This window comes from Schistocerca gregaria, chromosome 1 (assembly GCF_023897955.1).
Source record: "Schistocerca gregaria isolate iqSchGreg1 chromosome 1, iqSchGreg1.2, whole genome shotgun sequence".
Taxonomy (NCBI): domain Eukaryota; kingdom Metazoa; phylum Arthropoda; class Insecta; order Orthoptera; family Acrididae; genus Schistocerca; species Schistocerca gregaria.
The window spans coordinates 1173736425-1173748896 of NC_064920.1; the positions used below are offsets into that span (position 1 = coordinate 1173736425).

A 12472-nucleotide genomic window follows, 5' to 3' on the forward strand; every position below is an offset into this window, starting at 1 on the left:
ACTCACATACTTGGGAAACAATCCCATATGCTCGTACCTTAGTTAGGAGTCTGCAGTGGGGCACTGAGTCCAACGCTTTCCAGAAGTCGAGGAATATGGCATCCGTCCGATACCCTTCACCCATGGTTCGCAAGATATCATGTGAAAAAAGAGCGAGTTGCGTTTCGCAAGAGCGATGCTACCTAAAGCCGTTAAAGCCGTGCTGATGCACGGACAGCAACTTCTCTGTCTCAAGGAAATTCATTAGGCCTATATTGAACTTAGAATATGTTCGAGAATCCTGCAACAAACCAATGTTAAGGATATTGGTCTGTAATTTTGAGGATCCGTCCTTCTACTCTTCTTATATACAGACGTAACCTGTTTTTTCCCAGTTTTTCGGGACTTTACGGCGGGCAATAGATTCGCGATAAATGCAAGCTAAGTAAGGAGCCAATGCAGTAGAGTACTCTCTGTAAAACTGAATTGGTATCCCATCAGGACCTGACGATTTATTTATTTTCAACCCATTCAGCTGCTTCACAACCGCAGGGATGTCTATCACTATGTCCTCCATGCGAGAATCTGTACGAGATTCAAACGGCGGTATATTTGTACGATCCCCCTACTTGAAAGGTTTCTCAAATGCTAAATTTAAAATTTCAGCTTTCGTTTTGCTGTCTTCCGTTGCCAGGCCAGACTGATCAGTGAGTGACTGGATTGAAGCCTTCCACTCGCTTACCGATTTTACGTAAGAGCAGAATTTCCTTGGGTTTTCAGCAAGATCTTTTGCTAAGGTATGACGGTGGTTGTGGTTGTATGCTTCGCGCATCGCTCTTTTTACAGCAGCACGAATCTCTATTAACTTTTGCCTGTCCTCATTCTCCCGATCTTCCTTGTACCGCTAGTGCGACTGCCTTTTCTTCCTGAGCATTCTCCGAATTGCGCTGTTAAACCACGGTGGGTCTTTTCCGTCCGTAACCCACTTCTTCGGCACATACTTGTCCAATGCGTGATTTACAATGTGTTTAAAATTTGTCCATAATTCTTCCACGTCCATCGTACCGGAAGTAAATGAAGTAGATTCATTTATTAAGTGGGATGCTAACAACTGCTTATCTGCTGTTTCTAGTAAGAATACTCTCCTAGCCTTTTTGACCGACTTTTTAACTTTCGTAACCATAGTCGTAATGACACCATCATGATCACTGATCCCTGTCTCAACACTGACACCGTCGATGAGGTCTGGTCTGTTCGTGGCTACCAGATCCTTGTAACATCAACCATACGGCCTTGCTGTGCTGTTACTGCAAATACATCTACATCCACAGCTACGTGATTACTCTACTATTAACAGTAAAGTGCCTGGTAGAGGGTTCAATGAAACACTTTCAAGCTGTCTCTCTACCGTTCCAGTCTCGAACGGCGCGCGGGAAAAATGAGCACTTACATTTTTCTGTGGGAGCCCTGATTTCTCTTCGTTTATCGTGATGATCATTTCTCACTATGTGGGTGAGTGCCAACAGAATTTTTTCGCAATCGCAAGAGAAAGTTAATGATTGAAATTTCATGAGAAGATCCCGTCGCAACGATAAAAGCCTTTGTTTTAATGATTGCCACTCCAATTCACGTATCATGTCTGTGGCACTATCTCTCCTATTTCGCTATAATACAATAAGAACTGTCCTACTTTGAACTTTTTCTATGTCAGCCGTCAGTCCCACCTGATGCAGATCCCTCACCGCACAGCAGTACTCCAGAATAGGGCGGACAAGTGTGGTGTAAGCAGTCTCTTTAGTAGACCTGTTGCACCTTTTAAGTTTTCTGCCAATGAACTGCAGTCTTCGGTTTACTCCACCCACAACACTATCTATGTGATCGTTCAAATTTACGTTATTCGTAATTGTAATCCTTAAGTATTTAGTTGAATTTACAGCCTTCAAGTTTGCGTGACTTACAGTGTAATCGAAATTTAGCGGATTTTTTTAGTACTCATATGAATAACTTCACACATTTCTTTATTCATGGTCAACTGCCACTCTTTGCACCACACAGATATCTTGTCTAAATCATTTTGCAATTCGTTTTGGTATCTGATGATTTTGCAACACGGTAAATGATAGCATCATCAGCAAGCATTCTAAGAGGGCTAATCAGATTGTCTTCTATGTCGTTAATATAGATTAGAAACAGTCGAGGGCCTATAACACTTCCTTGGGGAACACCGGATATTATTTCTGTTTTATTCGATGACTTTCAGTCTATTACTACGAACTGTGACCTTTCTGACAGGAAATCACGAATCCAGTCGCGCAACTGAGGCGATATTCCATAGGCAAGCAGTTTGGTTAGAAGACGCTTGTGAGGAACGGTGTCGAAAGCCTTCTGGAAATCTAAAAATATGAAATCAATTTGATATCCCCTGTTCATAGCACTCAATACTTCATGAGTATAAAGAGCTAGTTGTGTTTCACAAGAACGACATTTTCTGAATTCGTGCTGACTATGTGTCAATAAATCGTTTTCTTCGAGGTAATTCATAATGTTCGAACACAGTATATGTTCCAAAACCCTACTGCAAATCGACGTTAGTGATATGGGCCTATAATTCATCGGATTACTCGTTTTTCTCTTTTCCAGTCTTTTGGTGCGGATCTCTCTGTGAGCGACTGGTTGTACATAGTTGCTAAATATCGAGTTATTGTATCAGCATACTCTGAAAGGAACCTGGCTGGTGTACAATCTGGACCTGAGGCATTGCCTTTATTAAGTGATTTAAGCGGCTTTGCTACACCGAGGATATGTACTACTATGTTTCTCATCTCTGCAGTTGTTCTTGATTGGAATTCTGGAATATTTACTTCATCTTCTTTGGTGAAGGATTTTCGGAAAACCGTGTTTAATAACTCTGCTTTAGTGTCATCAGTGACTTCACCGTTGTTACCGCACAGTGAAGGTATTGATTGCGTCTTGCCACTGGTTGCTTTATGTATGACCAGAAACTCTTTGGGTTCTCTGCCGGATTCCGAGACAGAGTTACGTTGTGGAAATTATTATAAGCATCTCGCAATGAAGTACGCGCTATCTCTCGAACTTCTGCAAAACTTCGCCAATCTTGGAGATTTTGCGTTCCTTTAAATTAGCATGATTTTTCCGTTGCTTCTGCGACAGTGATTTGAGTCGTTTTTTGTACCATGGGGGATCAGTACCATCACTTATTATCTCTCAACTGCCGTCGATACTATCTCTTTGAAATCATTCTACGCTTACATGTTCAGAACGGAAGAAGTGGAGACTGTCTCTTAAAAAGGCGTTAAGAACATTTTTATCAGCTTTTTTGAATAAACGTACTTGCTATTCTTTTTGACGGTTGAGGGTGTTAACGGTATTCAGCCTAACAGCTACTGCCTTGTGGTCGCTAATCCCCGTATTTGTCACGATACTCCCTATTTGTCCAGGATTATTTGTTGCTAAGAGGTCAAGTATGCTTTCGCAACCATTTACGCTTCGAGTGGACTCATGAACTAACTGTTCAAAATAATTTTCTGAGAAAGCATTCAGTATAATTTCGGATGACGTTTTATGCCTGCCGCCGGCTTTAAACGTATAATTTTTTTCGAGGGTAGATTGAAGTCACCACCGACTATAATTGTATGAATGGGGTACCTATTTGAAATGAGAGTCAAGTTTTCTTTGAACTATTCACCAACTATATATCCTGAGTCGGGGGTCGGTAAAACGATCCAATTAGTAGCTTAGACCGATTGTCAAGTACAACCTCTACCCATGCTATTTAGGAGGAACTATCTACTTCAATTTCGCTTCAAGGTAAACTGCTTCTGACACCAATAAATACTCTTCCACCAAATGTATTTAATCTATCTTTTCTGAACACTGTTAGATCGTTTGAAAAAAATTCGGCTGAACTTATTTCCGGCTTTAGTCAGCTTTCTGTACCTATAACTATTTGAGCTTCAGTGCTTTCAATTTGGCCTTGGAGCTCTGGTTCTTTCCCAACACAGCTACGACAATTTACAACTACAATACCGATCGTTTCTACAACTACCTTACTATGTTTCACCTGCCCCCTTAGACGGTCGTCTCTTCAGTGGTTCCCTGAGACCCACTAACCCAAAAAAACCACCCAGTCCCTTCCACACACCTCCCGCTACCCGTGTAGCCGCTTCCTGTGTGTAGTGGACTCCTGACACATTAAAGTGGAACCCGGAAACTCTTCACCCAATGGCGCAAGCCAAGGAATCTGCAGCCTACACGGTCACAGAACCGCTTGTGTCTCTGATTCAGACCGTCCACTCGGCTCTTTACCAAAGGACCACAGTCGGTTCTATCGACTATACTGCAGATGGTGAGCTCCGCCTTAATCTCGCAAGCAAGATTGGCAGGGGAAACTACAGCCGTAACTTTTCCCAAGGGCATGGAGCTCTACTGTATGGTTAAATGATGATGGTATCCTTTTGGGTAAAATATTCTGGAGGTAAAATAGTCCCCCATTTGGATCTCCAGGCGGGAACTATTAATGAGGATGTCATCAGGAAAAACAAAACTGGTGTTCTGTGTATCGGCCCACGGAATGTTGGATCCCTTGATTGGGCAAGTAGAAAATATTAAAAAGAGAAATGGATAGGTTGTAGTTATAGTGGGATTTAATGAAGTTCAGTGGCAGGAGGAGTAGGACTTCTAGTCAGGTGAATGTGGCTTTATAAATACAAAATGAAATAAGGGTAGTGCAGGAGCAGGTTTAATAATTAATAAGAAAATAGGAATGTGGGTAAACTACTATGAACAGCATACACTCTGTCTTCAGGCCACGAGTGGCCTACCGGGACCATCCGACCGCCGTGTCATCCTCAGTGGAGGATGCGGATAGGAGGGGCGTGAGGTCAGCACACCGCTCTCCAGGTCGTTATGATGGTATTCTTGACCGAAGCCGCTACTATTCGGTCGAGTAGCTCCTCAATTGACATCACGAGGCTGAGTGCACCCCGAAAAATGGCAACGGCACATGGCTGCCTGGATGGTCACCCATCCAAGTGCCGACCACGCCCAACAGCGCTTAACTTCTGTGATCTCTCAGGAACCGGTGTATCCACTGCGGCAAGGCCGTTGCCCTCTATTAAAAGTATAGTGATTGTATTATCTTAGCCAAGAGATACTCGAAGCGCACATCCACCACAGCAGTGCAAGTTTATATACCAGCTATCCCTGCAGATGATGAAGAGATTGAAGAACTGTAGCATGAGATAAGAGAAATTATTCAAATGGTTAAGGGAGAAGAGAATTTAATTGTAATGGGAGACTGGAATTCGACAGAAGGAAAAGGAAGCGAAGGAAAAATTGTAGGTGAATTTGGACTAGGGAAAGGAATCAAAGAGAAAGTTGCCTGGTAGAATTTTGCGCAGAGCATAGTTAAATCATAGCTAACACGTGTTTTAAGAATAATAAAAGAAAGCTAAATATGTGGAAGAGACCTGTAGACACTAGAAGGTTTCAAATTGATTATATAATGGTAAGGAAGGGATTTAGGAACCAGATTTTAAATTGTAAGACATTTCCAGGGGTAGATGTGGACTCTGACCAAAATTTATTAGTTAAGAACTTTAGATGAAAACTAATTAAAAAGTTAGAAAATTAAGAAGATGGAATCTGGATAAGTTGAAAGAACCATACATTGTTGAGGGTTTCAGAGGGAGCATTGGGAAAAGGTTGAGTAGAACAAGGGAAAGGAATACAGCAGAAGAAAAAAAAATGAAATAGTGAAGGTAGCAGAGGATCAGATTGTTAAAAAGACAAGTTCTAATAGAAATCCTTGGATAACACGGGGGATACGGCATTGAATTTAACTGATGAAAAAAGAAAATATAAAAATACAGCAAATGAAGCAGGCAGAAGGGAATACAAGCGTCTAAAAATGACACTGACAGAAAGTGTAAATTGGCTAAGCAGGAGGGGCCATAGGACAAAAATGAAATGATCGTCTGGCATTTAATGGTCGGGATATCCCCTTCGGGGTTCGGCCGCCGTATTGCAAGTCTTTTTAGTTGAGGCCACTTCAGCGACTTGCGTGTCAATGATGATGAAAAAGATGAAGGACACACAACACCCAGTCCCCTGCCGGGAATCGAACCTGGGCCCCCTTGCTACGCTACCGTTGCGCTATGGAGGCGGACGTCAGAGGACAAATGTAAGGATATAGAAGCACATGTCACAACGGGAAAGATAGATATTGCCTGCAGGAAAATTAAAGAAACCTTTAGAGAAAATGTAATATGAACATCAAGAGCTCAGATATATACCCAGTCCTAAGCAAAGAAGGGAAAGCTGAAAGGAGGAAGAAGTGTTTAGAGTGTCCATACAAGAGAGACGAACTTGCAGGCAATGTTATAGAAATAGAAGAAGACGTAGATCAGAAGGAGATCGGAGACATCCATGAGAAGAATTTGATAGAGTTCTGAAAAACCTAAGTCGAAACAAGGCCCAGGGAGTAGACAGTGTTCTGTCAGACCTACTAATAGCCTTTGGAGAGCCAGCCGTGACAAAATTCTTCAAGAAGAATGTAGTAATTCCAATTCGAAAGAAAGTAAGTGCTGACAGGTGTGAATATTACCGAACGGTCAGTCTAATAAGTCATGGTTGCAAAATATTACCATCAATCCTTTACAGAGGAATGAAAAAAATGATAGAAGGCGACCTCGGTGATGATTAGTTTGTATTCAGGAGAAATGTAGGAACTCGCGAGGCAATATTGACCCTTCTACTTCTCTTAGAAGATAGGTTAAGGAAAGGCAAACCTACATTTATAGCATTTGTAGATTTAGAGAAAGCGTTTGACAGTTTTGACTGGAATATTCTCTTTGAAATTCTGAAGGTAGCAGGAGCAAAGCATGGGGAGGGAAAGGCTATTTACATCTTATACGGAAACCAGGCAGCAGTTATAAGAATCGAGGGGCATCGAAAGGAAGCAGTGATTGAGAAGAGAGTGAGACAGGGTTGTGGCACAACCTGACTAGAGGAAGGGATCGGTTGGTAGGACACATTCTGAGACATCAAGGGATGATCAGCTTAGTATTCAAGCGAAGTGTTGGAGGTAGAAACCGTAGAGGGAGATCAAAAGCTGAATACAGACGGATGTAAGCTGAGTATTTATTCAGGGACGTAGAGGCTTGCACAGGATAGAGTGGCATGGAGAGATGCATAAAACCAGACTTCAGACTGAATACCCCAACAACAAGGCCATACACTTCCGGCCAGGGGATTCGGTCGGTAAAAATTGACACAGACTTTCTCGGCCCGTATGGGGTTAAGAATGTCAATATTAACGACTCTGAGCTGATGTGAGGCGCGAAACATACGAAATGTTCGACATTAGCTCACCAACACTAAAAGAAAATTAAAAAGAGCGAACGAATTAAACCGTAAATATAACTTGGTGACCATTAAACAAGTTAAAACATAAGCGAGTACACACACGCACAGACACACACAAATCACACGAGTATTTACAACTATAAAGATGTAACATATATTGATAAATCAATACTTACATAGCGGGACGAGTGTCGTTTGCTCACCGGAAGACACAGCAACTGACTGTATGTTACTCTGTAAGGGCATAGTGCCACAACTTCGACAAGAAGTCACTTGGACCGATAAAAGGTCACCAACTAGACAGCCGGCAGCGATAATTTAAATTGATTCATAACTGCCGTAGGTCATCGTTCGCCTGTGCATGTGGACACAATTATCGTACAGTCTCGGAAGCGTTAATGAATCCATTGTCAAACTGTACAGCGGATTACTTCAAGGTAACACGTAGGTTTACTAGCAGTCTTAAAAGAACTGAACTTCACAAACCATACTTTCGTGAAGCACTGTTACGTTCACGCTCATATGAATCCACAGTTTTGTATAAGCAAAGAACTAATGTAGCGCACTGTATCCTCGTTTAATACTAAAGGAAAGAGATGAGGTGCAGAAACAGCTTGAAAGCCAAAAACAGTGTGGTCGTTCTAAAATTAATTTAATCCGGCCAAGTGTCCACGATTCTGCAACGATAGTTGTAACACCGCATTGGAGAAATTAATGAAGTAGTCCCACAAAACGCCTAATGCGTCCTACATTCATAAGATTGTTGAATTCCAAATCTGCGCGCGTCAGTCCTATCTATTTGCACATTTCGTTCGACGTACGAGTCTTCTTCACGACTCAGCACCTTTGTGTGTGAGTGACTGCAAGAGCTATTGCATGACAAATGTAAGTGAAAGGGATAGAAACATAGCATAGGACTATCGGACATGGTCAAAAAGTGCCAGTAGTGGCAACTGTTTTAGTTTTAAATTACTGCTTGCAGTGACACCGACCACGAAAAAGCGAAATTCACTGTTTCGTAGTTCGCGTATACTTTAATTGTGAAAAAGAGGGAATAAACCTAAAATAAACGTTTCAAACTGAATCGAGGAAGGTCGGTATGACCCCTCCGAAATCTTAAAACTTCCATAAATATTTCTAATGCAGCCCATTCCTTAGCAGAAGAAGATCTCCATATTACGGAGATGCAAGCTTTAATAACATCTCACAAAACACAAGCTACAGTATTAAATACTTTACTAGATTAGCGATCCGTATCTGAGACGTCTAACAATGTAGTTACGTCAATATCACCTCAGGACAGCAACAGAAAAGACATTGGTCAATCGATGGAGTTTGTGCTCGACAAAAAGGGGGTTCCTCATGGGAAAGAGAGGATGGTTTCATCAGAACAATGTCCTTCCAGTCTCTGAGGTGGTAGAAGTAAGAGTCATAATAAGGTTAGTCAGTTTATGAGAAACCCAAAATCAACAGTCACGGAAAATCCCAAAGTTAACCCTTAGGGTAATTCAACACAAATAGATACACAACATGTAACGATCGATACAGGCTTTATGCTATTCAAGAAAATTTCGGCAATATTTCTCTACACGTTTTCAGAGACCTCCTAATTTTTACTACACTACTGATAACGGTCTTTTTGTGTTATATATGGCAAGCCTGGACAAAAATATAGGTCGTTTGCACCGAATTGCATTGCGGAAGCTTTTACATAACACTCTGCCAGAAATCAAGACTGCAGTCATCAACATCTCTTCTGTAGGTAAAAATAAAGTAAAATTGGAACTAAAATTTCCTAACAAACCGAATTTTTAGTCAATAAGAATCCTACATTCCCTCCTTTAATGCGTTTCCGTCTGTTTTAAATATTCGGGAGTTGACCGTCTGGTTTTAAACTTCCTTTGCTTTTTGGGTTTCATTTGATTGGGAAACCGTTGAGATTGAACTTAACACATACATGGATGGACATGAGAAATGAAAGGTTGCAATAAATTTTTTATCTGTATCACTTTACGTACGAAATATCCTGTTGCACATTAATAAAAATGAATTTCCTTGAATATTCCAAAATAATGACTCAAGTTTTACTTTTATTCAAGTACTAAAGCTGTTTGCGCAAGAATGAAAATGTTATTGTCCATCGAACTTAGCAAACATTTTCACGTTGCAGTGGATTTTTCTTTAATTGGATATACCCGACTAGCTTTGAAGCGTAAGACTATCTTTACTATATGAAACTGTTTTTTATTTTTTTATTTTGCTAAGCTCTCCTGAAAAATTATCTACTTTTTAATACACTTTACGATATGTTCAGAATTTATCACTTTTTTGAATGAAAATTTACAAAAGCTGCAGTTTGTATCCATCTGTAATGCACAAGATAAAATGCGTCTGGAATGCTGTGAAAATAAACACTTTATTATTTTCCTTCACCTCTACCTGTACCCTTTTGGGGATGTGGTCGTTATTGCGATCGTATATTTAAATCTGCCGCTGCTGCAGACTGCTCGCTCGCGGCGCAGCTCTGCACCACCAGCGATATCCAATAAAATGCTGAAATTTCTTAAATAAAATGAGTAATGTCCTGTGCGAACTTCGCAGTAATTTTGACAAACAGATTTCACTAGATAAATATACTTTAACAGGAGCAATTAAAATCTTTACACATCTTTTACAATCCCAGCTACAAATGGCGTCAATCATCGACTCATGACAAATGAAACCTACGTAAGAGCCTAATGCAACGTCACGTGTTCCTCTCCCATTCAGTCCGTGCCAAAGACAAGCGATTCTGTTAAAATAATATATTACCTGTTTATATCTTAACTCTCTTGTACAGTCTTTGTCATTTTGATTACATATCGTTTCTTCTGTCTAAGTTTTCACACCCTCCGCCACATATAGTATTTCACACTCTTTGAATAATTATTTACAATAGCAAAATTCATAATTATCTTTTTCCTTACAAAATTAAGTGTCCTTTTGAAATTCAATTAACTGAAATACATATAAATTATTTGTTATGAGCATTATACATCAAAATGTTCTTTTAACTTTCATTTTGGATGCGTGCTGCCAGAGAACGTTACATTGCCCCTGGCAGCATTTGGTGAACAGTTTTTTGACACGTTTGACACAATGCTGCCATTAACGTTCGTACTACCGTTGTCCTTTGGTTCATGAACCTTTACACTTCACTTATGGGATGACCATTTCTTAGCCCAGGGTTATATTAGCTTTTATGGCTCCCCCATTCGGGTACGTGCAAACAAGAAACCTGGGTAAAACTGTGCCGGAGCGCAGTCATCCCATTTGGTTCGTAATTGGATTTGTCCATTTTTCCATTAAGCACTTTTATGTACATTAACAGTCTGTAATGAAATGTCACTGATATTATAATTTGTTGGGTATACGTTTCTCTCGTACATACTATGTCACGATATTACTTCAGTTTTGCATATCTTTTGACCTATCGCGTCAGTTTGTAAATGTTATTTATACGACACTTGATCGTCAAAGTTTCATCATAACATATGGTTCTGCCTAATTATTTACGTATACAGAATGAGATTTTCACTCTGTAGCGGAGTGTGCGCTGATATGAAACATCCTGGCATATTAAAAGAGTGTGCCGGACCGAGACTCGAACTCGGGACGTTTGCCTTTCGCGGGCAAGTGCTCTACCATCTTAGCAACCGAAGCACGACTCGCACCCGGTACTCGGAGGAGAGCTTCTGTAAAGTTTGGAAGGTAGGAGACGAGGTACTGGCAGAAGTAAAGCTGTGAGTACCGGGCGTGAGTCGTGCTTCGGTAGCTTAGATGGCGCCGGCACAAGCCGGCACGGTAGCTCAGCCTGTTGAGTCAGAGGGTTAGCAGCCCTCTGTATTAAAAAAAAAAAATAAATAAATAAATAAAATAAAAAAATAAAAAAAACCTGAGCTTATCGATCAACAACGAACTTAAACGGATGTCTTACGACGTCCGCCCCGAGCAGATGGAACGAACAAAAGCGAACAAAATGACATTAAAAAAATAGGGTTAGCTGCCCTCTGTAATAAAAAAAACTGGGTAAATGGATCAATAACGAACTTCAATGGGCGTCAGGGGACGTCCGCTACGAACAAATGCAACGACCCATAACGAACAAAATGAGATAAAAAAAAAAGATGGTAGAGCACTCGGGCAAAGGTCCCGAGTTCGAGTCTCGGTCAGGCACACAGTTTTAATCTGCCAGGAGGTTTCATTTACGTACATTATACAGTCAATGTTTTTAGAATTTAAACACAGCAAACGTTAAGTTTCTTTTGCATAAATCGTGTCCATACAAATGTTTCTCGTGAAATTCTATTGGGATGGTTTTGGAAAATGTTTAAGTACACATCGACAATGGCATATTCGTCGTGCGGCGTGCAGTAATCGCTGCACGGTGAACGGCGCGTCGCGTCGTGTCGGCCCCCGGTGAGGTCGATGTCCGCAGTGTGGACAGCCACGGCGCGGAGAAGCGTGGCCTTGTGGCCGCTGCATCGTGCCGCCACGGCACCGCAGACGCGTGTTGCAGTCCAGACTCCAAGCGTGCCCTCTCCTTGTGCTACTCCATCAAACATGGAACAAATTCACGCACAGTGTACTATTCTCACTGACATACGTATTAGCTGTGGGAGAGAATGCACACGGTTAGCGCTTATCTCACTAGGGGTAAGATGGATCCAGCCTACAGGAAAATTAAAGATCACTTTGGAGAAAGGAGAACCACTTGCATGAATACCAAGAGCTTTGATGGAAACCTAGTTCTAAGCAAAGAAGGGAAAGCAGAAAGGCGGAAGAAGTATTTAGAGGGTCTATACAAGGGCGATGTATTTGAGGACAATTTTATGGAAATGGAAGAGGATGTAGATGAAGATGAAATGGGAGATACGATACTGCGTGGAGAGTCTGACAGAGCACTGAAAGACCTAAGTCGAAACAAGGCCCCAGGAGTAGACAACATACCATTAGAACTACTGACAGCCTTGGGAGAGCCAGTCCTGACAAAACTCTACCATTTGGTGAGCAAGATGTATGAGACATGCGAAATACCCTCAGACTTCAAGAAGAATATAATAATTCC

The 12472-nt window shown here is 41.2% G+C and overlaps 1 protein-coding gene and 1 pseudogene across 2 annotated transcripts in view; both read right to left on the reverse strand.

Annotated features, from left to right (window-relative positions):
• The window catches only part of LOC126284387 (arylsulfatase B-like), a 174539-nt gene extending 166910 nt beyond the window's left edge, over window positions 1-7629 (reverse strand). Inside the window, exon 1 of one of the 2 annotated variants that reach the window (XM_049983298.1) lies at window positions 7542-7629. In XM_049983298.1, the coding sequence (XP_049839255.1) occupies window positions 7542-7543 (2 nt within the window). In that variant the 5' untranslated portion in view covers window positions 7544-7629. The remainder of the gene's footprint in view (window positions 1-7541) is intronic. The other variant, XM_049983313.1, reaches the window with a different exon arrangement.
• On the reverse strand, window positions 4991-5108 carry LOC126291559 (5S ribosomal RNA; annotated as a pseudogene).
• Window positions 7630-12472: the final 4843 nt, after the last annotated feature.